The sequence below is a fragment of the Urocampus carinirostris genome, chromosome 5 (assembly GCF_059441175.1).
Source record: "Urocampus carinirostris isolate Australia breed hairy pipefish chromosome 5, RoL_Ucar_1.0, whole genome shotgun sequence".
Classification (NCBI taxonomy): Eukaryota; Metazoa; Chordata; class Actinopteri; order Syngnathiformes; family Syngnathidae; genus Urocampus; species Urocampus carinirostris.
In genome coordinates this window covers 8,809,039-8,835,343 of record NC_142353.1, presented here as the reverse complement: position 1 = coordinate 8,835,343, position 26,305 = coordinate 8,809,039, and the positions used below count along the sequence as shown (strand labels likewise).

At 37.8% G+C, this 26,305-nt stretch overlaps 1 protein-coding gene across 5 annotated transcripts in view; it reads right to left on the bottom strand.

Moving 5' to 3' along the window:
• The window catches only part of fbrsl1 (fibrosin-like 1), a 486,912-nt gene that overhangs the window by 349,717 nt on the left and 110,890 nt on the right, over nt 1–26,305 (bottom strand). For all 5 annotated transcript variants that reach the window (XM_088335576.1, XM_088335574.1, XM_088335572.1 and 2 more), the window contains exon 2: nt 7,881–8,102. In XM_088335576.1, coding sequence (XP_088191702.1) covers nt 7,881–8,102 — 222 coding nt within the window. The remainder of the gene's footprint in view (nt 1–7,880; nt 8,103–26,305) is intronic.

Genomic DNA, 26,305 nt, shown 5'->3' with positions numbered 1-26,305 from the left:
ACTCATGGTGTATATTCTCTTGATCTACCAGTGAAAGGAAGGCAGTGCCGGAATGTTAATGGAGCAGCAAACTTGCTGTGAATATCAAAAACTGAGCTATGATGGGCTGTTTAAGAAGTAAATCACACTTGCTCTCACATAAAATATCATACTCTCACAAAAACGCAACTATACTCTCATAAGTACACAGTCATAACCATGCAAAAACACTTCTTTCTCATACACACAGACTACTATACTCTCATGCACACATTACTATTGTCTGTCACAGAGAATACTATACTATTATATACACAGTACTATAATATTTCACACATACCACTATCCTGTCATACACACTACTATACTCTCTCACACAAATTACCAGACTCAACACAGTAAATAACACAGCCCAGAAGATCATCAATCGCCTGCTATCTGCCCAGTCTAGTAAACATTGACAGGCTCAGAGGCTTTACCAGGGCTATCACAACACTAAAGGTGCACAAACATGTATATTATACTTTCTACAACGCGCTACTATACTCTCATACAAACACTACTATACTCTCATACACACACGACTATACTCTCTCACACATAATAATATACTCACACACACACACACACACACACACACACACACACACACACACACACACACACACACACACACACACACAAAAGCTGGATTTGCCTTCCAATGTAGTGGTATGTGTGAGAGAGTGTAAAAGTATATGTGAGTGAGTATGGTAGTATGTGTGTGAGGAGAATTTTTTTTTACAACGTTGTGCTTTAAGACTGGCATAAGTTATGATAATAGTGCAATGAAAAACAATAGTGCATTGTAAGAATAGTGCAGTCAAAATACGTGCAATAACATTTAGCGGCAACAAAAATCTACTAATAATTGAAAATTATATATTCACACAGTTTTATGTAATAACATTTAGCATGAGCAAAAAAATAAAAAAATAAATAACATAAGTTGCAAAATGTATGTTTTCACAGTTTTGTGCACTTATTTGCCGTGGTGATGGCCCTGGGGATGAGCTATCTCTGAGCCTGTCAATGTCCTCTAGACTGGGCAAAGAGCAGCCTATGATCTCGTGGGCTGTGTTGATTACTGTGTTGAGTATAGTAATATGTGTGAGAGAGTATAGTAGTGTGTGTATCAGGGTATAGTGGTATGTATGAGAGAGTGTAGTAGTATAAAGAGAGAGTAGTGTTTTGGCATGGATATGAATGTGTGAGAGTACGGTGTTACATGGGAGAGCAAGTACGATTTACAGCCTCTCATACTGAGCATTCCGGGACCACTTTGAACAGCATGAGCTATCCCCCGCCCACCCCCATTATCAGTCATCCTCATCAACCTTCGCAACTGCCAATGGCTGGTAAGTGATTGCTCTTGCATTTATTCATCCTAACTCTCCCTTCTTGTCCACAAGCTGAACTTCTTGTAGGAGTTTTGCCTGAGGGAGGGTCAGAATAATAGAGTACAGTGTCTGGAGGCTTTCAATACGTGACATTGTGTAGGGTGTACGGGTGTTTGTGTGTGTGGAGCCGCACTAATGGACAACAGTGCTGTGTCTGAGTGAGTGTTTGTCGCCTATGCCGGTCAGCGCTATGTGTTATTCATAGCTCCCTTGAAGCGTGTTGAAGGTCAAAGACATGATTCTGAGTATCTGGCGAGCATCTTTTTACAGCATAGACAAACATTACCATTGTGTCAAACCTTATAAAAAGCTGTTTGATGGAAGAATAATCTTACATGGTTGTTGTACCTTAAGGGTGCTCGGACTTTTTCAGCATGCGAGCTACTTATAAAATGACCAGGTCCAAGCAGAGATAAGATGTTAAGTCCAAGAATGACTCAGCAAGAATTCCGGGCAAGGTCGGGCCTAAAATATATATCTTTACGTTTGGGTTTGGGCCAGGCTTCTCTCAATCCTGCTTTTTTAAAAATGATCCACCTGTCATTTTTCTTCACTGTCTTTCTTCTTCTCTACTCTTAAAGTGTTGCGCTCAATTCTTAAGGACTTACTGCTGCTGTGGTTTATGGCCCAATATTTAACCCTACAAAATGCCAGATGTCCTTAAAGTGTCCCCATCAACTTTTAGAAAAAAGTCAACAATGGAATATTAATGGAAATATAGAAAATTTAAATGTTTATTCAGTCTTGTTTAACTTTGTTATCAATGAATCACCTCACCTTCTTCGAGTCTTCACGAATTAAATATGACATTTTGGGTTTACTTCGGGCTGAGCCCTGCAAATCAAGTTAATTGGTCAGGTTTGGCCAGGGTCAAGCTTTAATACCCGTGGGCCTTGTTCGAGTCTGGCTGGAGTTTTTAGGCCTGAGCTTACCTCTGAGGCAAAGTGATGTATCCATTACCTTTTAAAGTGTGCTAAGGACTGTACTTTTCATAAATTAAAACAAAAATCACTAAAATGAATACACATGTAAGACTGAATTGTGAGAATTTATTACACCACTGTACTCCAAAGGGTACCAGCCCACAAACAGGGTGGATTATCTTCACACTTTCCTCTCAACACCAACATCTGGCCCTTATTAAGAATGCATTGTATTATGACTGTGCCAAAATCAGAAGCTGTCGGATTTTTACTTTCCGTTTTTTGGTGTTCTTGCCTGCCTTGTTTCCTGATCTCTTGATGCTGGTCCTTGCCTAGGACTTTCTGTTTTGTCGGGATTGTGTTTTTTCTTAATCATTCAATCCCATGTGCAGAGCGTCTTTTGTTAATTCCCTTCGTCCCACACATGTCTCACAATAAAATGGTTACTCAGCTGTGTCTTTTTTATAAAACAACCTAAATAATGGAATTCCAACGTATACTAAAAAAGTAGGGATGCACGAAAAGTATCTGGCTGACAATAGAAAATGTATCGTCGTCAAAGTTATTGATCAAATAGCAAAAAACAATAGACCTGATAATTGGTCACTTCAGCCGACAATACTTCTTAGAATGATTAAAAGCATTTGTGATAATTTGTCATAATTTGATTTTCTATAGTAGTACGGAGTAGCAAACTGGTCATGTCTCCTCTTTACCTCTCTTAGGATGTGTGCTACAGGTAAGGTCAGGCCTTAAAAGTCCAGCCCGACCCGACCCGCGGGTATAAAAGCCCGAACCAGCCTGAACACGACCAATTCACTTGATTTGAGAAACGGGAACGAGGTAAACACGAAGCTGCATTTCGACGTTGTGTGTGCTTTGGTACCGGGGTGCCGTCTTTGGCTTAATATCACATAATTTTACTCAAGTAGAAGTAAAACGTAGTCATCTCAATAATTACTTTAGTACAAAAAAGTGCTGAGTGGGACTCTCCACAAGCTTGGCCCGGCCTGACTCAATGATTAACATTTTATGCCCAAACCCGGCCAGTTTTCTGTCAGGTTCAGGCCGAAGCCCAATATCTTACCTCAAATGTGTACCGTGCTGTTGTGATTGTATGAGCATCTGAACTATAGTGAGAAAAGTGAGTTTTGTTTTGTGACCGCAGCCCTGCATGTGTGCCTGATTGAATGCCAATCTGATTGAGATTGACAGTTTTGAGCGCTCATTAAATAAGATAGACAGCTTATAGCTGCGGATGCAGTCCGCAAATGTGTGTCTTTATCACGACACAATGTGTTGCCTTTCTGTACTAAACCTATAAGTAAAGGTCATAAATATGTGGTGTACATATTTGGATGTCTTGTACTCCTTTGGCAGTGCTGCCACAAACTAGTAAATACTATTTGTGTATAATAAATTGAAAGAGTAACTATTGATTGATTGATAGATGTATTGATTGATGGTAGATAAAGTTCTACTCCCTCCTATACCATGTAATACTATTATTATCATTATCCAGTACTTTTTACGGACAAATGTTTTGAGCTATGTTATTGTAATTCATATTTTGTTTTTATTTTCTTGTAAAAATATAGCAATCACACCCCAAAAAGGTTATTGGGTGTCGGTTTCTAGAAAAAATAATGTTTTTGCTAGGGGAAAAAAGGTTCTATGGCTTTAAATAGTAATTTGACTAAAATTTTGATTTTGTATTTGTAAGATAAAATGATAAACTCCAACATCATACACATTACTATACATAAATACAAACCAATATACTAAATTGTAATATAATTCATAATTAAATACCCATTTCGTCTAAATTAAAAATATAATATTATTTTAAAAACATATACAAATGTAATAGATTATACATTTAGTTACAACATTTGGAGGTCTCCTATTTGTTACTGGCTGAGTGAGCCACATTGAAGTTGATGCTCACATTTTGCATTTGACCGCTAGATGGCAGTGTCTCTACAAGTACAAAGCACTGAATACACTTTCCTGGGATCGACCAGTCCAGCCTCTCTGGTATCGATTGAACATACCTATTAATTTAGTTGTTCTAGTTTACTGTTGTAAGTCTGATCAAACCACCTGCAAGATTCAGTCTGGACAAAAGACAAGGACTGGTGGTGTGAACCTGGGAAATTTCGACCAACTTGTTCTGTCTTTGTCACAGCCCGCCATGTTTTTCCAGTTTGGTAAATAAATGATTGTATGCCAACTTGAATGTGCCCAGAATATTCAGTTTTATTACATTTGTTTTATTGTCATAAAAACCTCCGACTGCTCACTCCAGCACTTAATTTTACCATTTTCATCTAGTGACCCGGGTGTTGATTTGAACACTTGGATAAAGCAGGAGTCTCTCCTTATTCAGCATCCATGTTTTTCTTGATGGTTTAAAAGCAAGATTAGGTACCTATTTGGAGTAGAGGGCTGCTTTGGGTTAAAAAAGTAGGTGAGGGGGCCGATTCTGGAAAGATATACAATGTTTTCATGTGTGATTAAATATACAAACAGACATCAACCTGTTTGACTTCTTTATATTTGTTTTCAAAAAGATTAGTTTAATCAAACTTGGAAACGCTCACAAATAAAGCAAAAATGAATCTATTGGATCCCTGTTTCAAGCACTAAATTAAAAAAAAACACACCTTGAAAGTCTAAGAAAGGAAAAAGAAAACTTACATGGATTGCATTCTATCACAAGGGATAGAGTTTACCCATTAATTTATCAACTTGTCAAAATTAGCGTCATTTGCGAATAAAAGTTGCACATTTACTGGGTGTGATTAAGTACATGTGATAAGAATAAGCGCTCCGACGTCTTCATTAACTCGAAAGCTACATTTTGTGTTTCTCAAATCCGCCCTCTGTTTACGCCAACAGCTATTTACTGTATTATAAAATTATATGATTTGAATTGTAGATGCGCTTTAGCGTTATTTAAACTTATCCAGATCCGTTTTCCCATTAGCTTGAGAGATAATGTCTAAACACTGAATAGCAAAACCAAACTAATTTGCACTCATGTTGACTTCCCCAGGAAATAAATGAGGTATTTGTATCTCAAGAAAAGCCCAGAGGCTACATAAGACTCATTATTGAGTTGACTTTTATTCCACTTCATTTCTGCCCCTGGACAAAACAGCAGTGGATAAAATCTCAGAAAAAGAGAACTCAGAAACATCCGTGTATTTAAACAAGTTAACACATTGACATGGTATCTCAAAGGACCGGAGACAGAGGGCTGAGTTTTGTGCATAAAACTGAATATAGCTGAAAGCCCTTTCTGGGCAAACAAACACCTTCAACCAGGAGTAACAATTTACCTAATGTCAATCAAACTCCTTCTCATAAGAGCAAAATAAATACATGTTTTGTCAGCCAATTTTGTTTAGAAATAAGGAACCCTAACAATTCTGCAACATAAACTTTTACCCATGGTCTACAAACTAGATGCGTGTTTATATACTGTATGTATCTCCTTAGTACAACTAAATACAGTTTAGCTGGCACTGTTTATGAGGTCACTGAATTTCTCCCTACTGACATTCTGATATCCTCCTTACCATTTATACTTGCATCCAAAAACAAAATAAAATACTGTAATCAGGGTTCAGTTTATATGCGCATATTTGTTTGTGTGTGACCAGTAGCGAATGGTAGGTAGCGCGTGGGGAGGGAGCTTGGCTTATAAGCAACAACAAAATAGGTGGGCAAAATGTGAGCACAGAAATTACAGAAAAAGTGTGCTGAATTTGTTACTTTATATTTGTAACATTTTTTGCCATTTAGAAAACATAACAAGCACCTAGAAATTGAGAAAGAAATCTTCCAGTAGTTTGAAGCCCAGATACAAAATGGATATAGAGTATCTCGGCTAAGTGCAAGCTCTTAAGATTGCTCATGCCAATAAATATAAAGGCTTCATAGCTTCCACGGGTTGTCAAATGTTTGTTTTATTAAGTGGCTATTTTAAAACAGTTTAAGGGGGTCGGATTCAAAGTGAGTATATACGGTAATGTGTAACGATATAAGTACTTTCAAAGTAATGCTAACTGACTACATGCTTTGTATACATGTTTTATGGGCAAATTCAAGCACCTTTAAGGGACTTCCATAGCATTTTTTCTAGTACAATAAAAAGGTAAAAAATGGTGTGAATCATATATTCACATAAGCCATGTTTAATATTGCGTGTCCATTTATCAAGATATATGAGTTTTTAGAGCATGATTAGATTGCAAATATATCTTTATCTATCTATCTATCTATCTATCTATCTATCTATCTATCTATCTATCTATCTATCTATCTATCTATCTATCTATCTATCTATCTATCTATCTATCTATCTATCTATCTATCTATCTATCTATCTATCTATCTATCTACCTACCTACCTACCTACCTACCTACCTACCTACCTACCTACCTACCTACCTACCTACCTACCTACCTACCTACCTACCTACCTACCTAACCACCCACCCACCTACCTACCTACATACATACATACATACATACATACATACATACATACATACATATATATATATATATATATAAATATATATATATATATATATATATATATATATATATATATATATATATATATATATATATATATATATATATATATATATATATATATATATATATATATATATATATATATATATATATATATATATATATATATATATATATATATATATATATATATATATATATATATATATATATATATATATAGGTCTTGGGTAAAAATAACAGTGATATGTAGCTCACATTCTAATTTGGGTTGATTTCTCTTCATTACAATTTACCGCTGGGATATGCTACCTTAATTGTTTACATGGCCCATAAGAAATGTCTATAATTGATACATATTCATTGCACTAATATACATCAGAGTGCCTTGTTTAGGTGTAGCAGGCTTTTTTAGTGTGACCCTAAGGGGTGAGGACGCTTCATAGGACAATGCCATAAGAACTAATGCCAGCTGCTGTTAATCACAAGGGAAGAAAAAAATGCAATGGCAAAGTGAATCTAACAGAGAGTGTTGTCGGCCTCATTTTTAAGCAGACTTGTTGAGAAACGTGGCAACAATTTCAAGCACTTACAAGCACTTCTTCCAAAATTCAAGCACTATTCAATCCTTGAAAACACATCACTAAAAGTCAAGCATTTTCAAGCACCCGTACAAACCCTGTAAGTACAGTTTTTTCGGTAACGTGACTAATGCTGGTCATGATCTTACAAGTTTCACCTCATCCAGTTCAGACAATCAACAAACTAATTCAAAATCATCCTAAATTTAGAAAGTCCTCATTCAAACCTAGCTAAAAAGACTTCGCAGTAGTATTAACTCTGCTCGACAGGATTCGCTTTTGGGGACCAGAGATTGGCTGCTTCTCACATCCCATGAAAAATACATTTGGCATCGTAACTAATGTAAGACACAAGTGCCACGCCAACGCAGTTCCCCACTTAAAGGGACGAAGAAGAAGACACTGACCATTTTGTTCTTCTTTGAGTAGGTTTTCTTGAGGAGCCTCTCGTTCATCCTCTCTTGCTCTCGCTGGGCATGATGAAAGAATCCGTTCTCCAGCGGATCGGCATCAGGCTGAATATTCTCCGCTTCCTCTTCAACCGCCTCATCTTCCGTCTTGGGCCTTTTCAAGACCTTTTTCTCCTTCCACTGATCTTTCTCCACTGTTTTTAGAAGTCCTGCTTTCTTCTGCAAAACACACAAGGTTGACAATAGAGACATTATTACAAATTATAATCAGTATAGTAAATGAAAGTGTACTTTTGTTTTATAAGACTAATGAAATAAAGAGACCCCTCGCTACTTTTTAAATTCATTTCAGGATTTTGTTTTTATAACTCAATCCAATTTGAATGAATGCACATATATTTAAGAACTATCAAGTGAATTAGTATTATTATCATTATTACTGAGCATGGCGGCACAATGGTTAAAGTGTGTGTGGCGCAGTTCTGAGGTCATGAGATTGAACCTTCTTTTGTGGAATTTGCATGTTCTCCCCATTCTTGCATGGGATTTCTCCGGGCACTCCGGTTTCCTGCCACATTCCAAAAACATGCATGTCAAGTTTATTATGCCGGTCTAAATTGTCACTAGGTGTGAATGAGCGGGTGAGTTGTCTGTCTCTGTCTGCACTACAAATGGCTGGCAACCAGTTCAGGGTGTCCCCTGCCCACTGCCCAAAGACAGCTGGAATGGGCTCCAGCACTCCCGCAACCCTACTGAGGATACCAGCTCAGTAGCCTAGATGGTAGTGTGCCCGCTTTGAGACTGGGAGGTCGCTGGTTCGCGCCGAGACATACCTAATTGGTATAATGGCGGCGCCCTCTGGCTGCGGCTGCATCGACTCGCTACAACGGGTCAGGTGTATCGACATTTCATTCTGTGTACATTGTTACAAAGAATGACAATACAAAGGAAATTATTATTATTATTATTATTATTATATAAGCGGTGCAGATAATGGACGGAAAATTATTACTGTAGAATATTTGAGCACTAGATGGCACTGTATCGTCAGGTTGGACTGAGGGCCAGTGATACACGGCACAACGTGGCGGCAGGATGTCGGACAAACATGGTGCCGATCTGGTGGGGATTCTACAGTGTCGAAGAAACAAAAAAATATCGACTTAATAAAAATTGACATGAGTATTCTTGCCTAGTATTCAAATCAATGTTTTTTTCTGTTTTTTAACACTAGGAAGCACTAAATAGTAAAATTCATGTTCCTATGAAATCTTGTTAATTTTTAAATTATTTAAGTGGAGGAAGTCACATTATATTTGACACTTAAATGAACAGTTATAATCAAACACTCTGCTGTATCTGTAATTGACAGTAATCAATTGTAATTATGCATTACAATACTTAAACAATATGTCAAGCATTTTACAAAACCAATCAAATAGTAACATTTACGCAAATTATCCCAATAAATAAGCAAACAATGAAAGCTTATAAAATGACTCACTTATGAATCAATATTTTATTATGCAAAAAAATGAAATCAATTTTAACCAAGCTTTTTTTTTAAATCCAGCGCTAACAAATCAGATTTAGAATCAAAGAAAAAGTCATGTTCTGAACACAAACAGTGATTAGGAAGTTAATAAATTAAAAACGGCAAGGACTCCAAATAAGTGTTTGCTTTAACCAAGCAAACAAGCTCTTGAGTGGAGAGCAACCATAATCAGTATCTCTCTAAAGTCAGTTTTAATCCTGTCAACAGCAGAACAATGCTTTACTGAAGCCATAATCACTTTACGGCTCTGATATAATGAGCTTATGATATGAACTGAACGGCTGCTTTTGCACACGCTGCTGAAAATACACTCGCTCTACACTTGCACTGTGACCGAGCCATTTCCCCTAAATAATCATTCTTTTCACGCTTCAGTCACGGCTTGCTTGGAACTGCTGCTTGTTTACTGGAATTCAAACACTATTTGTAGCAGTCGGGTGTCTTACACAATAGTCTTCCCTCAGACGCACGCCATGACTGCACTGTCAGTACTGATCGGTCTAATAGCTTCATCTAAGAGGCTGTGTGTGAAGTGTCAAGCCGTTATTGTTGTGTTTTCCGTTCTATGAAATTGCAATGGAGTCGAATGGGAACACCACAATCATATTTTGTCAGACAGGGTGTCCACAGTTGCGCGGATCGATATGATTTAATCAGCATAATTTAAGAGGGAATTAATCATAGTTAGCAAAACATTTATTTTAATTCATAATTAATGAAACCATCTATTCTTATCAAAATATTTAATTCCACTGTCCAAATGTTTGTGCAGTGAGCGTATTTCATGAAGCGCTCACATTAATACAGGTAAGGGAGAATGGATTGATCCAAATATCGTTGTTATTGATACTAAGCTACTACTTGGATCGTATCGATACTACGGTGTTGGGATCAATATTGTGTTCATGTTACAACTATCACTAAAATAATGTTAGTGGGTCGAAAGGTTAACTTTCGAATGAGTTCAAATTGTGCTTCCACACTTTATGTGCAATGGAATATATTGTAATTGTTTTCTTATCATTGTTATACTGTATTTGTATTTTTGTTACATTACTGTTTTTGGGGGGTTTGACTCTGGTTTTTTTTTTTGGGGGGGAAGTTTGTTAAAATGTATTTTGTTTTCTTCAGTCTTTTTATACAATATCTTTGTTTCACTATTTGCAAGTATTGTGCAATGGAATGTTTTATAGTTATGTTGACTTTGGTATATGTGTTTTTGTTACGTTGCTGCTTTTATTACTGTTTTAGTCTCTTGACCTTTGTTCTGAAGCAGTTGTAACAGAAATATGTATTAATATTTTTTGATATCTTTATTGTAGCTACGTGATAAAAACACACAATGTTTAGTGCCTAAAATCTTTGTGCTGTCTTTTTATCATAACCATAAACTAATTTAAGAGAGTAAATGGTTATTTCATGATCATGACATTTCCAAGCAAAAAAAAAAAGATCAATATCGATTGCTACTACCCTGTATTTACTTGGATCAGATCAACACCTAATATGCTGGTATTGCCCACCCCTATCAGCTTAACCGAAAGAACCGAACACTCCCATTTGCCATTGATATCGTTAAAGATACGAAAAAGTCTATACCCAAAATAAATCCAGGAATTATTTAATCTCAATTGTAGTGCACTGCACTTTTTAAAAAATCATTTTTTTTAAGACTATGCTAGGGCGAGCCAGACAAATACATTATCTTTTAGCTAAGGAGAAGACAAGACTTGCTTTGGCTGTACAAGAATACGCAAGGGTCCGGTGTCGAAAAAGGCAATGCGGGTTTTTGATAACGAAGACGACACTTATTTTTAATCAAAGCTCAGTTGAGCAAGTAATGTTCAAACTGTATATATTTGTTACACGCCCATGTGAAGTACAAGAAGAAACGTGTAAAATGCAGCATTTACGTTAAAAGACATTGAACTCATTCCAACGAGAGTTCAATTGTGCTGCCCCTAAACGCTTTGCATAAAACTATGTGTGAAAAAACAACTACTGCTAGGAAATGTTTTCATCATTTGGCACGCACCTTAAATATTTGCAGCAAATCATCAGGCATGTGTATAGTAGACACAAGCATTTTTTATGCTCTTACTTAAGATCTACCAGTGGTTAACAACTCTCCTCAATGTCAAACAAGCAGTTGAGAAATCACTCTGAATGCCAATAATGCAATTTGGCTCTTTCCAACTCTTTTGCAAATTGAGCGGGGAGCAACATGAAACACATCACACTGAGAGGATATACTTTGGCTAAGATTGTAATGGCCCATATTATTTATTGAGAAAGGTTGGGAGCACAGGAACGTTGAAAACATTTGACACTCAATGCTGTATCAGATATGGACATTTTTTATTTATTGAGAATTTTTTTTTTTTATTATATTTTCTATTGTACATCAGTTATGATTAGGGATTCTATTGGTTTCAGATTTATCACACGATGATGTAACCACCATCATATGTACATACAGTAATAAATATTTATGTCCAAAACTCAACCATACGGGCAGCACAGCAGCGCACTGGTTAGCGCATGTGCGGCACAGTTCATGTCTTGGGAACCTCCTGCGTGGGTTCAAATCCAGCTCCAGACTTCCTGTGCGGAGTTTGTATGTTCTCCCCGTGCTTGCGTGGGTTTTCTCCGGGCACTCCGGTTTCCTCCCACATTCCAAAAAACATGCATTTCAGGTGAATTGGCCGGTCCAAATTGTCCCTAGGTGTGAATGAACGAGTGAGTTGTCTGTCCCCGTGTGCCCTGCAATTGGCTGGCAACCAGTTCAGGGTGTCCCCTGCCCACTGCCCGATGATTGCTGGGATGGGCTCCAGCACCCCCGCGATCCTACTGAGGATAAGCGGTGTAGCTAATGAGATGAGATGAGACTCAACCATACGCCGCATTCCAGTGAGCTTTAAATCTTGAATATGTCTGTACAGAAGCTATAATGCATGATAAGGGGCGTAAGTCAGTTCCTGTTCGATGTTTTGAAACTGATCATAACTCTGCCATGCAAGGAGGAATCGATGCGAGGCTATAAAAGAGGAAAGCTTAGTATCATTCTGATGTTGTTCTTACAGCATCATCTAGTCATCCTATGTAGTGTGGAATGATAACCTTTCTCAGAGTAACAGAGATATTAAGGTCAACTCCAGAGTCAGCAAAATCATAGTTGTTCTATGCAATCCCATTACATGAATCAAAATATGACTGAAGCAAAAGGGTGGTGTAGACTTGTTTTAACAACATAAAAGAAAAAAAGAAAAATTCCAGGTGCCATTAGTGTGGTAAAGTGGTCCGCTAATGTGGTAAAAAAACACATGAAAAAGGTGCACCTTACAGAGAGCAACGAGCTGCAACAAAAAACGAAAATATGTTACTGTTCTATAAAAACTGTAAATACGTTGTCACTATGGTAACAAAGCCAAAAGGGCTTCTCTGTCACATTGCTGTGGTGGCAACCAAGTAAGGAGTACAAACACATTTCTGTGGTGCCTAATGTCAAGCATGGTGTTGGAAATGTCATGGTTTGAGGCTGCATGAGTGCTACTGGAATTGGGGAGTTGATATTTGTTAAGGGAAACACAAACTGATGATGTACTATAGAATACTGGAGCAGAGAATGATACCCTCCCTCCAGAAACTGGGTCACTGGGCATTGTTTCAGCCTGACAATGACTTTAAATAAACTTCTAAGAGGACCAAGGCTTTCTAAAGGGGCTAAAGGCAAAGGGGATGAACTGGCCAAGCATGTCTTCAAATCTAAATCTAATAGATCATCTTTGGGGCATCCTCAAGCGGAAGCTGGAGAAGCAGAAGATCTTGAATACCCCCTAGCTCAGTCATGTTGTCTTGAATGAGTGGAAGAGCATTCCAGTGGCAATTTGTGAGGCTCTGGAGAAATGCATGGCTAGGATGATTCAAATTGTTTTGCAAAATCATGGTGGCCACACAAAATGTTTACCATCAGGACCTTTTACTTAAGAATGTACTGACTTTTGTTCCAAGGGGTTTACCTACTATTGGCTAGAGTTTGAGTTTTTTTGGAAGAATAAATTAAAACTGCTATATGAGCTGAAACTACCTTTTGTCGTGTCAAAGTGATGGTTATTTGGTGTTGTTCAACTAACATTATGAGGAAATATCTGAACACATGTGAGGGCTGTACTCACTCTAGTGACATACTGTGTAGTTGACATGTTGACATGATTTAATTCTATTTTTGAACCATTGCTGTTTTTTGTTTGCCTCATTTGGCTTTTGTTCTAAAACATGTTTAATATAAATACTTCAATTTATCTTTACCATGTTAGATTGTAGTTTTTCAATAGAAATTATTTAAGTTCCTAAAATATGTGCGCTGTTCTTTATCATAAATATAGGCCCAATTCAAGAGGAAGGGTAGAATTATTCAATGATCATGACATTTCCAGGCAAATGTAAATTTCCCTTTGGGGATGAATAAAGTATCTCTCTCTCTCTCTCTCTCTCTCTCTCTCTCTCTCTCTCTCTCTCTCTCTCTCTCTCTCTCTCTCTCTCTATCTATCTATCTATCTATCTATCTATCTATCTATCTATCTAAAAAGAATCAATTTTGGATCGGTATCATTTAACGATACTATGTATATGCTTGGACCAGAAAGACACAAAAATCTCCAGTATCACCCACCCCTAGTTCTTAGTCAAGAACATATCTTTATCAAATTCCTGAAATATCATGTAGAGTAATTCCCTGAAGTTTAAGATCTTACAGGATTCATGTTGAATCAATATTGAGGTCACTATTGCTGTGTATTCCACTAGCAGAAGGGAATGTATTTCTTGATTTATATTCAATGTATCCAGAGATCATTATATAGGTTGGGTATTTAGTGTGCTCAGAAGTGGAGGATGGCATTGGCCTCATATTGCTGATATAAAGCAGCCAGTCATTTAAGTGGTGCTGGATTAATGAGGGGCAGAGTTGAGTTGGGGGCCAGGGAAGGTTGGTGAAAGTATCTGTTCTCGATCCAGATGTAAAAAGTCAACGTGTTGCAAAGTTGTTCATAGAGCTTTGAATGTTACACTAAAAAAAGCACTGTCTTCCTGAGCATCAATATGGCCATTCAATGGCCTAAACCATTGTGTGCAAATTCCAAACAGAAGACCTGCTTGGTTTATCCATGAGGAGGCCTGGCTATGCCATTCGCTCCTGCCTCGTGAAAAATATACTCATATGAGGGCCCGAATCCATCAGAGAAGTAAATTGTACTCAGTTTGTGTAGGACCGTATGGAAAATTAAACACTCGTCAGGACAGCTGAAGGAAACATTTTAAGCCTTGAGATTGCCCATGACATAAATCAGAGCTCTGCCAAATGTCATATACACTAGCATCATCCAACAGTTTCACTGGGAGGCCTGGAATGATACTGTGGCTTTACATGCCGAACAGAAAACCACACAGCATGAGAGTGATCAAATCAGACTACAATGAGGAAGTTGCAAATAGAGTAAGAATGACCATCACCAACCATCTTGAACCGAAATGCCCAAATGCAAGAGTCTACAGGTGTACTGTGAACAATGTCAGTGATTATTTGGTGTACCTTCTCAACAGTGATTCATATTAAAATTAAAGTACAAAACGTTATTGGAGGGCCAGTGCTCATTGTGTACTGAACCTACAAGATCGATATGTACTTTGCTAAATGTTTACTGTGTATGTATGAATCAGAAAACAAACGTGACGCACCTATACATAAAATAGTGATTAATAGTAGCACTTAGTTAGCACATCTTACTTTTGCAGCCTGGTCATCATGGAAAAGGGGATTATCTCAAGTGTGACTCCTTTTCAGAGTGTCTTAATTTTCCTCATGCTGAGGTTTTTGGAGTTTTTCCCTTGCCCGTGTGTTGGTGTTAGATGTTGTAAATCTTTTGTGATAATTGTCTACAAAATAAGTGTGAGTAGACCTGACTTTGTATACAAAAAGTTTCCCACTGGGCAAACCAGTAAATTGCTTGGGGCCCGCTACCAAGCAAAACCCCTAAGCATATATAGTCCACACATAGTTGATGCTGTATTTGATATATATTAGGCCTAGCAAGGTGCAATGACGATTGACTGTCTCCAAACCCCCTCCTTAGGGATCCCTCCTCTATTTGTTGCTCCTGGGTCACCGCGTGCGAGAATGTGATCATTTCTTGTGTAAACAAATAATAATATTGACATGAGAGGGAAAAATGAATGAAAAACATAGGAACAAGAGAAAAGAAAATCTGGGTGAATAAAGTGACAGTTTCAGTTACATAGTAAACGTGTCGTTCATGAAGCCCAGGTGCTAGTTCATTATCAAGTGAAATGCGTTTTTGGTGCACTGTATTTATTACTTATGACTCTAATGGATGGAAGAGGCCATGGGGAAGGACTAAAATGTTAAAATTAGTCGTATGTTTTTTATGCAAAGAAGTAATGCGCCAAAATGTCTTTGTCTTTCATTCAAGTCATTTATTTGTTTAGCCATTGATCACAGGGAGTCTCAAAAGGCTGAACAGGCCACAATTCTCTGGATTCTGCCACATCCTCTGATCTGAAAACTGCACAAGGGCGTGTAAAAACTCAAAAAAAGAAAAACAGCAAAACAATAAAATAGAAATACATAAATAAATAAAATTAAGAAACCAATAGAAGGGGTCGCACATGAAGTAATCTCCCTAACCAGATGACCAGGCTATAATGGATGATGCATGGGCACCAGTAGAAGAAACGGTCAATATCAACAATATGCATGAGTAATAAAAGACAGCAATGACAAAGATCCCCATCCAAATCAACCAGTTGATGCAGAAGGCTCCATATGGTTATGCAATTGTTTTTTTTTTCACAGATTAGTGATCCCTGATACTGATAGCTTTTGAGTTGCTTTGTGGCCTTCTATTATGGAGAAAACCAGCAGCCTATTCTGTTTACAAGCTGAGTCACAAAGACACAGCATTATTGTCTTCGTCATCCGAGTGATTGGGCATTTAATCTCTGTAAAGTAGAAGTTGAGCAGCCGTCTGCTAAAAAGTGTGTGAATGTGCTGTAATGGGCAAGCGTGTATGAGCCATGAACAGTGAAGTTTGCAATTAGATGTGCTGTAGTTTTGTTGCGTGACGTTGACACAAGTCTCTCACAAAAGAAAATAGAATAATTCTCTATATGACATAAGTGACTTGGTTTGTGGCCAGTCTTGTAGTAAATGGTAAATGGTCTGCATTAATATAGCGCTTTTCAAGTCAATGAAGACCTTCCAAAGCGCTTTACAATGTGCTTCACATTTACCCATTCACACACACACTCAAACACCAATAGCGGCCATGCAGCCATGGAAGGCGCCGACCTGCTTATTGTTATTATTATTAGGGATTTAATGTCTTGCCCGAGGATCTCTTAACTCGTTCAATGCAAGACTTTTTTACTTAAATCTGTGCTGGTTTCAGCTAATTTTGTGACTCGTTTTTTCAAGGTCTACAGAAAATTTTGTTTTATAGCTACTGAATATAGATATGATATATCAAAAAAAAGGGTGAACCTTCATCTTTCAGTGGAATAAAGGATGTTTCGATCTTTTACTATTGTTTAGTAAACACCAGTTGGACTTTGTTAAGAACATATTCGATTTGCAAGTAAACTTCTGAGAAAAACAGCTTTTTTTGTGAAAAGATGCATTCAAAGCAGAACTTTCACTTTGGTGCTTTTTTTGCATTTGTGATACGTCTAATATCTAAAATTTACATAAACAAAAGGGCATTTCGCCATCACCTGATTTTTTTTTAGGTGATGGCGAAATGCAAGAACACCCAACTGATCAATGAAGTACGAATAAACGATAAACAAACTTCGCAAAGACATTTCAGCGTCTGATGTTTTTTGTATATTGTATTCCTTTTGCTTTATTATTGTATTGTTTTCGCGAAGGGATGCTGCTGGAAATGTGAATTTCCCTGCAGGGGTGAAGAAAGTATCTATCTATCTGTCTGTCTGTCTGTCTGTCTGTCTGTCTGTCTGTCTGTCTGTCTGTCTGTCTGTCTGTCTGTCTGTCTGTCTGTCTGTCTGTCTATCTATCTATCTATCTATCTATCTAATCACAAGATATTGGTCACCATAGTGATCGTGTTCCCTTGAGCAGCCGTGTTCCCTGCTGACGTGCATAAAATACCATCCCTCTCTGACCAGACGATGACAATGGGACTTGTCATTGTTTTTTGAATAAGCTTTGCTGAAAAATTAACTAATTATTACTATTTGTCCTTATCATATGACTATCACCACACTGCTTCACTAATTCTACATGCTTTAGTTCAGTATCCATGCAATGAAATGTTATTTCGCAAGCAAAATGCCCTAGTGTTAATGGAAAGCATTGTTTTGATAGTGGAAGTATCACAAATACAGGAAGCAACACTAGGATTTTGGGTTCCTCAATGTATGAACAAAGATCTAAACAAATAGTAACTAGTAACCTCTGAATTATTAATATGTACAACATTAAGGCAACCTTGCTAGGGTGCTAGTGTTACTCCCATGATGTCACAGCACAGGATGACAAATACATGACAATCTGTCTTCAAAATGCATCATCTCTGTAAATAATTAGAAAATACTAACGAAATAGAGACCTAAACCTCTCAAATGCTTTGACCTAATCATGTTGCCCTGGCAACCGTACAAGAGTATAATCTGGGTGAAGAAAGTCAGAGTGTATCCATAAATTTTCTTAAAGGCAACAAAAGGATGTTCATGGCTGTGTGTTTTTAAGGTTTCCGGCAACATAAAATCAACAGCGCGGAATATAAAAAAAATTAAATAAAAAGCAAGCTTTGAGCATTCTGCTAAGAGGAATGTCAACAGCACTGAACTTACTTGTAAGAGTTGTTCATAAGGCCAAAAAGAAAGCAGCAGGCACAACATTTAAAACACGGGGCCAGGAGTAAGTAAAACAAAAGTGCATACAAATTCCCGTAGTACCAAGACAGGTGTAACATCACATCACCATTTGCCATTTCCATTTCACAATATTGAAATGTTTGTTTCTATTAAATATTTTATTGGTGCATAATTCTGCAGGTGGATATCAAGTAAAAAAAAACATTAAAACATGGAACAGATTCATCTAAGAATCAACGTTTCAATCACATTTGTCAGTTGTAACTACCAAGAATGGGAAACACCATTTCCTGTCAAGAGCTGGATTTCCAATGAATATTTGTTTTCTAAAATAATTTTAAAAAAGTCCAATTTCTAAACTTTCCTATGTATCAGTTATAAACAACTTTTTCCCAGATTATTAGTCCTAAAAGCAGTATTTGTCCCACAAGTGATGACACAACATCAGTTGAAACTGCATGTACATCTACTTTTTCAAGGACTCAAATCATTTCAAATCAAGATAAACTGGGATCAATCTGACAACCACAGAAAAAGTCTCACAATAAAAGTCTAAATCAAAGCTTGAGTCTTCAGAGAAAGATTCAAGTCAAGCTCAAGATAAAAATAATAACAATCTCCTCCCTTTTACTCTTGCAAAGTGTGATCACAATAAGGCTGAGAAAGTGTTAGATTAATAAAATAGGTCACTGAGTATGCTGTCACCAAAACATGAGTTTTCCAGCTATATTAAGTTTCTTATTTGATCATCACTGCATAACTTTAATTATCACATTACTCATTTAGTTTTTATAAATGCACTTGTGTTCATGCAGATATTTGAGTCAAGAATTTACTTGCTGTATTATTTTGTATCAGTACTTTTCTTCCACCCTTATCTTATCATACAACCTTCAAAATTCAGCTGTGTGCAGTTTTATCAAAAGTCTCTTGATCATTGAAATCACTTCTTCATCTTGTAATGTGAGTTCCCAGGAGAGCTTGTTTCATGTTCCATTTTGCAAAATCCACACCTTTCTCCCATAAGAAGGGCCGAAACATTTGTTGACGCCTTTTTTGGTGGGAGACGCGCTTCCCTTCGATTGGACCAGAGTGCACTCTAGTTTATCTTTATTTTGAAACTTTATAATAAATGTCCGTAACTACATTGCTTCTTTTCAGCTCTATTTTTCAAAGTCTGAATGCTCAGGTCCCAGGAAAGGAACACGCGGCGACTTCAGAAATGTCCATTCGCCTTAGAAAGTCAGAACCCTCTGAAAAATGGAGAGTGAGGTGAAAGTGGAGAAACTTTCCACAAACTCAGGTACATAGGGCCCTAACTCCTCCCTTATCATGCCCTGTACTCATTACAGACCAGTTGGAAGCAATCGTTGGAGAAAATAAACCCATCATATGATTTTGGGTTATGATATGAAATGTAAATGTCTTTAAAGGAATTTGCGGAACGTGGAAAAGCACAGAACTACAGGAGAGGTTGTTGCAGGGAAAATGGGGAAGAATATGAGTGAAGTGCAGTTCTTGTCTGGCAGCATACTTAGTTATTTTTCAAGGTAAACTCTGGTTACTGATTTAAGGTAAGTGAAATGAAAATGAAAAAAAGTGTGTGTGTTAAGGGGAATGAACAATTGTATATGTTATGTCACAACAAACACAACTCACAAGTGATGATATGATAAGCAGAGAGTACATTTTTAATTTCCAGAGCAGGGGTGTCAAGTCAAATGGACAGAAAGCCAAATAAAACATTTGACTGCAAGTCGAAGAGCGGACTAATGGAATGTTGACAATTTATAAACCGCCTGTAGTCTACAGCTACTGAGACCTAAGAAATATATTGCAATATGATCAAGTAAAAGAAAATACTTTATTATGAGTCTGTCTGTAAGTTTAAATTTCCTTGATATGAAAATCAATTGAAAGAAGCTGCAAATGCTATTTACTAATGTTGTGCTAGCCGCAGATTACAATCCCTAAAGCTAGTGACAGCATCTGAAATGCCAGCAATGCTAGTTTGTAACATTGTGCTAGTTGACACATAAGGCAATGGAATACGATACAAATACTAAACACAAAAGCTAAATATGTGCTCACTCCTCAAAATGAGAGATTATTTTTGCAGTTAAATGCACAGGATAGATTCCCCGGTTTTCAAAGAAAAAAATTACAACCAAAACCACGACGACTTCAAGTACACTGGCATTCAGCCTTGGTCGCATAAAAGGGACCCCCTAAAAATGCTTTAGAATAGCCACTTACTAGGATAAATTTAAAAATTAAAAATAAAGTGTGTACCTACATATTGATAATTATGTATTTGTGTCGAATGATGAAGATAAATCCACTGGTAATAATAATAATTATGTAAAGTATGTCATAAAAGTGAGTACACCCCTTACATTTATGCATATTTCACCTTAATGTTTAATATAACAGCATTGAAGAAACATAACTTTGACACAATGGAAAATGTCTGTGTAAAGCTTATATGGCAGAGTAAATATATTTTTACTCTTCCAAAATGTCAAAATATAGCCTTCAATAACTAAACCCCTGGCAACAAAAGTGACTACACTCTGAATACACTACACCCCCATATTTCCAAATAAAGCACTGCTTGTCATATTTCCCTCAAAAATATCGTGTGACTTGTTAATTTTACTAGGCCTCTGGAATGAATAGGGAGATGGTGTGTTCAATTTGAAGTACACTCTGTCATACTGGTCACTGAAACTCCCAATATGGCACACCATGGCAAGGAAGTTTCTTGCAACCTTAAAAAAAGAATTGTGGCACTACATAAGGCTGCCTGAGGCTAGAAGATGATTGCTAACATCTTAATGCAGTACAGTGGCCCAGATCCTCCAGCGTTTTAAAAAATCTGTATGCACTAACAACAAGGCTTGTGTTGGATGCCCAAAGAAGCTGAAACGTGCACAGCCCCACATCCAAATGATACCTAAGAAAGTAAGGGGCAGGAGTACTGTCATCGTTGCTGTAATTCAGGGCTATACACATAAACATGACTTGACTTGACAGGGATTGAAGAGGTGGGAGGTCAGCCTGGAAGTACTCAGACCATACAGTTCAGGAACTTTCACTTTCAGGTGTACCCACTTTTGTTGCAAAAAGGGTTTAGTTATTGACGGCTATAGTTTCAATTTTGCTATACAGTGGAACCTTGGTTCTCGACCATAATCCGTTCCAGAACCCTGTTCGAAAACCGATTTGTTCGATCACCGAAAATTGTTTTTCCCATTAAAAGTAATGTAAACACCCTGAATGTTTACCATGAACGTAAACATGAAGCTAACCCAGGCTAATCTTCCGTACGAAAGATTACGCTAACATGAACGTGTACAACTAAAAAAATCAGGTCGTTTACACGTCATTTAGCACCCGGGTCTCCACAAAAAGTGGTGAGCGGTTAAAGGATAAAGAAAATAATTATGAATAGGATTTCTTACCTTTGTGGTGCTCAGCAGAAGCCATGCTGTATGTAAAGCAAGATCGGAAACTCGCACACCTTCTTCATATTTTGCGATTATTTCTTTCTTAAATGCAATAGTTGTACGCACTACCCTTCTTTTTTTACCTGTAGCAACTTTGCTGCTTGCACCGCCCTTCTTCGGAGGCATAATTAGGGGCTAAAACACCGATATTTAAAGCGAAAGCGAAAAGAAGTGCGCGCGCACGTCATAACAGTTCTTCCTGAGGGATGGGGCAATCTACACCCGTACGTCGCTCAGTATCGCACCCTAGCGTACCGGCGTTCGAACTCCGATTTTTTGAACGAAAAGCGAAGCAAGAATTTCTCTAAATTTTTGGTCGAGAACCGATTTGTTCAAACTGAGAGGCGTTCGAAAACCGAGGTTCCACTGTATATAAATTCTGCTATAATAAATTCACACGGACTACCTTTTATTGAGTCAAAGTGATGTTTATTCAGAGTTGTTCTTTTAAACACTTTGCGGAAATTGGAGAGGTGTACTTACTTTTGTGACATAGTGTATGTAAAATCTAGATGAGCATAATCGTGTTTACCATATTATCTTGATTTTATGTTTGCCTTGAATGGGGAAAAAAAAGAAAAACAGACAAAATCACAGATTAACACACCGATTAACTGAATCGGTAGAACAGATTGAGCAGGACACTAATGCCATCTTCTGTTAAGAACTATAATTGACTCTACATGTTTTTGTTCTGGTTAGGATTGTTTTGCAAAGCAAAGGCCACCCACTTGTTGAAAAACACTGTTTTAGAGGAATCGTTCCCTTGCCCTCACCTTCGTGGACGAAGGGTTGGACGAAGGGTCTCTTACTTATCTCTGGACAGTGGCAACAGAAGTACAAAGCCTCCTTACGCAACTAAATGATGACATGAAGCATGTTTGTAGTCCTATGATAGTTGTTGTTTTCATCCGCGAAATCCTTACTGAGACACCACAGTGTCAGAGGAATCAAGTCTCATGGGAAACACTTCAACACACATGATTTAATACAAAAGAAAACGCGACCGACTATAGCATTCCAGCACGCCTGACCGACTTTTTAGATATCTGAGAAGTGAGTACATAGATTTATTGCTGGCTTGTCAAGCTGATTGTGTCCACATTACAGCAGCTCAGGGACTTGTCGTGATTTAGACAGGATTGATTTCATCACGCGGCGCCTTGCGAGCAAAAACAGAGCAAGGGATACTCGGAGGACCGGATGCCGCTGTCAGGTACATCAAACTACCCTTTGATTAAGATGCTCATTACCCCTCCTCCCGTTTTCACTCAAAGCGTGTAATCATTGGGTTACGCCGGCGAGAGCAAAAAAATACTGCATTGTGTGTAAAACGGCTTATCAGCCTGTGAACAAGAGCAAGTGCACATTTCGACAGTGATCAATGTTGCATAATTGGCTCGCAAGCTTTTCACCTTTTGCTCATCGATATATTTTCTTCTTCATTTGACTTTGATGTTAAGGGGTCGCTGAGTACTTCTTGGAGTTACATGTAGAACATTATTGAATAAGATGCAAGAATTTCAGGCTGTGGAACGGGAAGGGGGCAGAGCTCAAGCTATGTCAAAGCATGACCCAGTTCAAAGATCGGTACAAAAGCAAAAGGTACAGGGAAAACGGAAGGCTTCGAGGATCACAAGGTGTTTTTTTACAGATCATTTATACACATGTTATCTTGTATTGTTTATTATTTGTATCTATTATTTTTATTTCCCTATTGTCTTGTAGTATCAACCTATGTGGTTAGTATATGTAAATACACAGGAGATCTAGCTGTGTGACACAATCAATAAGAAAGCCGAAGGGGTAGGAGTAGATAAGACTATTCATCTTCCTACACATGCTACGTTGACATTTTTTTTTTGTTTTGTGTCTTGTTTTGTTTTTTCTAATGTTCAAAACATAGCAAGTTTGATTCATTTTTCGTTCATTCATTGAATCCAAGCACAGATCGCTGCTGTAGGTCAGTACGTAATGAAGGCCGCAGGCTTCTTATCTCATTTGTTATGGGTAGGCATTTTTGAATAATATATTTTATTGCTCTATTTCAGAATGCATTACCACTTGGATGAGAAATGACCTGCTCCGAAGTGTTTTGAAAGAAGAGACTGTGTATGATATAGTTTAAAACACGATATACGTGTTGGTTCGATGAGTGGACTCTCTATACCATTTATGTATATGATCAAATTTCCTTTGTTTTGGACAAAACAGCATTTTAAAGTACAATCAACAGGCACAAAACATATTTTTTTATCAGAATCTATGACATATTTCCTACAATGGAGCAAGTTACAGTTGAATCTACTCAGCACACTTCATTTGTTGTTTTGTGTATTCTCATATTTCATTGGGACTTTGTAATATTTCACCAAAATATGTTGCTGTATTGTGTAGTGCAACCAAAAACGAGTGCTACAGCGCACACTTTTTTGCCCAGACTTTCACAAGGTTTTAGAGTGTAATAATATCAGCTCCCTCAAGGTGAGCCTAATGATATTGTCAGGGCGGACCAGAACAGAGCAGGAGACCCCAGAGCGTTCGTTACAAGTCTTTTATTTGGGGAAGCGTACAGGGTTAGCGGGAGACGCGATGACCGTCGAACGTCAGCAGCAACGCCGTGAAGACAACTTCGGGACACGTAGCCAATCGTAGCGTGGGACGGAAGCAGGTCGAGTTTACCGGGACTGGAGAGAAGATCGTAGCGTGGAACGGAAGCAGGTCGGATCGGAGGCAGGCAGAATCAGGTAAACAAGTCAAAAATACACAGGAAAATCAGGCGAGTCAAACGGGGTAAAAAGTAATCCTCCGACAAAGAGGTCTCCGCGTAGCATGCTTAAAAAGGGAACATAAACCAATCAGGAAGCGCATTCCAGCGCGCCAGATGATTACCCCAGGTGGCTCCACTTGGGTAATCATGACAGATATGTAGTATAAAAAATTCTCGACCTAAAGGTATTAAAAAGAAAATGCATGTGTATGTGATAGTTCATGTATTTTAGCTTACTATGCAAATCAACATTGCTTTATTTTAATTGTTCAATAACTAGAAGGTGCTAAGTAATACACAGCGTCCCTATAAGGAAAAAAGACATTTGGCAGGATTTAAAGGTATTTCTTTAAAATCCTTAGTCATTTCCTGAATATGGAAGGGCTATATATGTATTAATGGCATTCTTCAAATCTCTGTGACTTGAGATCAACCCAACAATCACAAAATATTTGCAAGTTTAAAAAGAAAAATCCATGTCAAGGATCAAGTCTTTATTAAAGGATTCAAATCAAGCCCCAGATCAAAATGATAAGAGATTTAAGGCTTTCTCTCAATTGTATTCCTTACTTTAGCAAACCATGACCACAATGAGGCTAAACAATTCCCAATCCTCTGCAAAGTGTTGAGTGAGGCAGAAGAGTGAGGGACCCAAGCTCTGACTAATTGAAAGCAAATGTGGGAGGGAATGGACCAATTCCTACAGAGGAATCTGCATTGGGATTTTTTTCCCCCCAAATTAACGGTTATTATTATTATTCTGTTTGTTAAACCAATACTTTTATTTTGTGTGCTTAGTTTTATATCAATATGCCTGCCGTCTCAACAAGGCCCTTAAAAGACACAGATTGTAGTGCATGGAAAGACTATGTAACCAATATGTCCTGTGAACCTGCCACCGGCCTTCGTGAGAGCCCCCTGGTTGCCGCTCTGCCCACACACTGCAGCCCAAAATACAGTCTGCTGTCATTTTCACTGGTTCCTCTGCACGCATGAGCACCCCAGGGAGAAGAAGTGTTGCCTTGGCAACAGTTATCCCTACTGATGAAGACGAACAGATTCTAATAGAAATCAGTCACAAATAATATCAAACTCAAATGAAAATACACACCTCTCCATATTTAGATTTTGGAGGGATTTATTTGACTTAAAATCAAACTTTGTTGGACAATTAAATCAGATGTTCTTGTCAACGGCAAATAAAATTTAAAAAAAAAACTCCCTTCCAAACGTTTACAAAAGATGGCAGAAGTTTGGGCTGGATTTCTTTAAGTGTCATCCTGCTAGCTAAATCTCTATGAGGTCTTAGTTCAAGCAGACTGACAGCGAAGGAATTTCAACCACCGACAAGTGACAAGTACGAGTCCTGAAAATGCTCCTATCTGTCTGCACATTACCACAGCCAGTGCGGAGAAGGGAACAGAGCAGCTGTAAAATCCCGCCTGAGGAGAAGATAAGTACAACCACAGAAATGTGAGTCACTCCGTACCACTTGCATTGATCAAATATGATGATTGCAGTACTTGCAGTACTAATTTTCAATGGATTTTTAGTTTATTAAATCTGTCTGCTCTCTACCCAGTCGAGAAGACATTGCCAGCTTGCAATAACAGCAGAGCCAAACACATTACAAAGGACTCTTCCGACCCCAAATAAAAACTTGTGTTTATTTCAG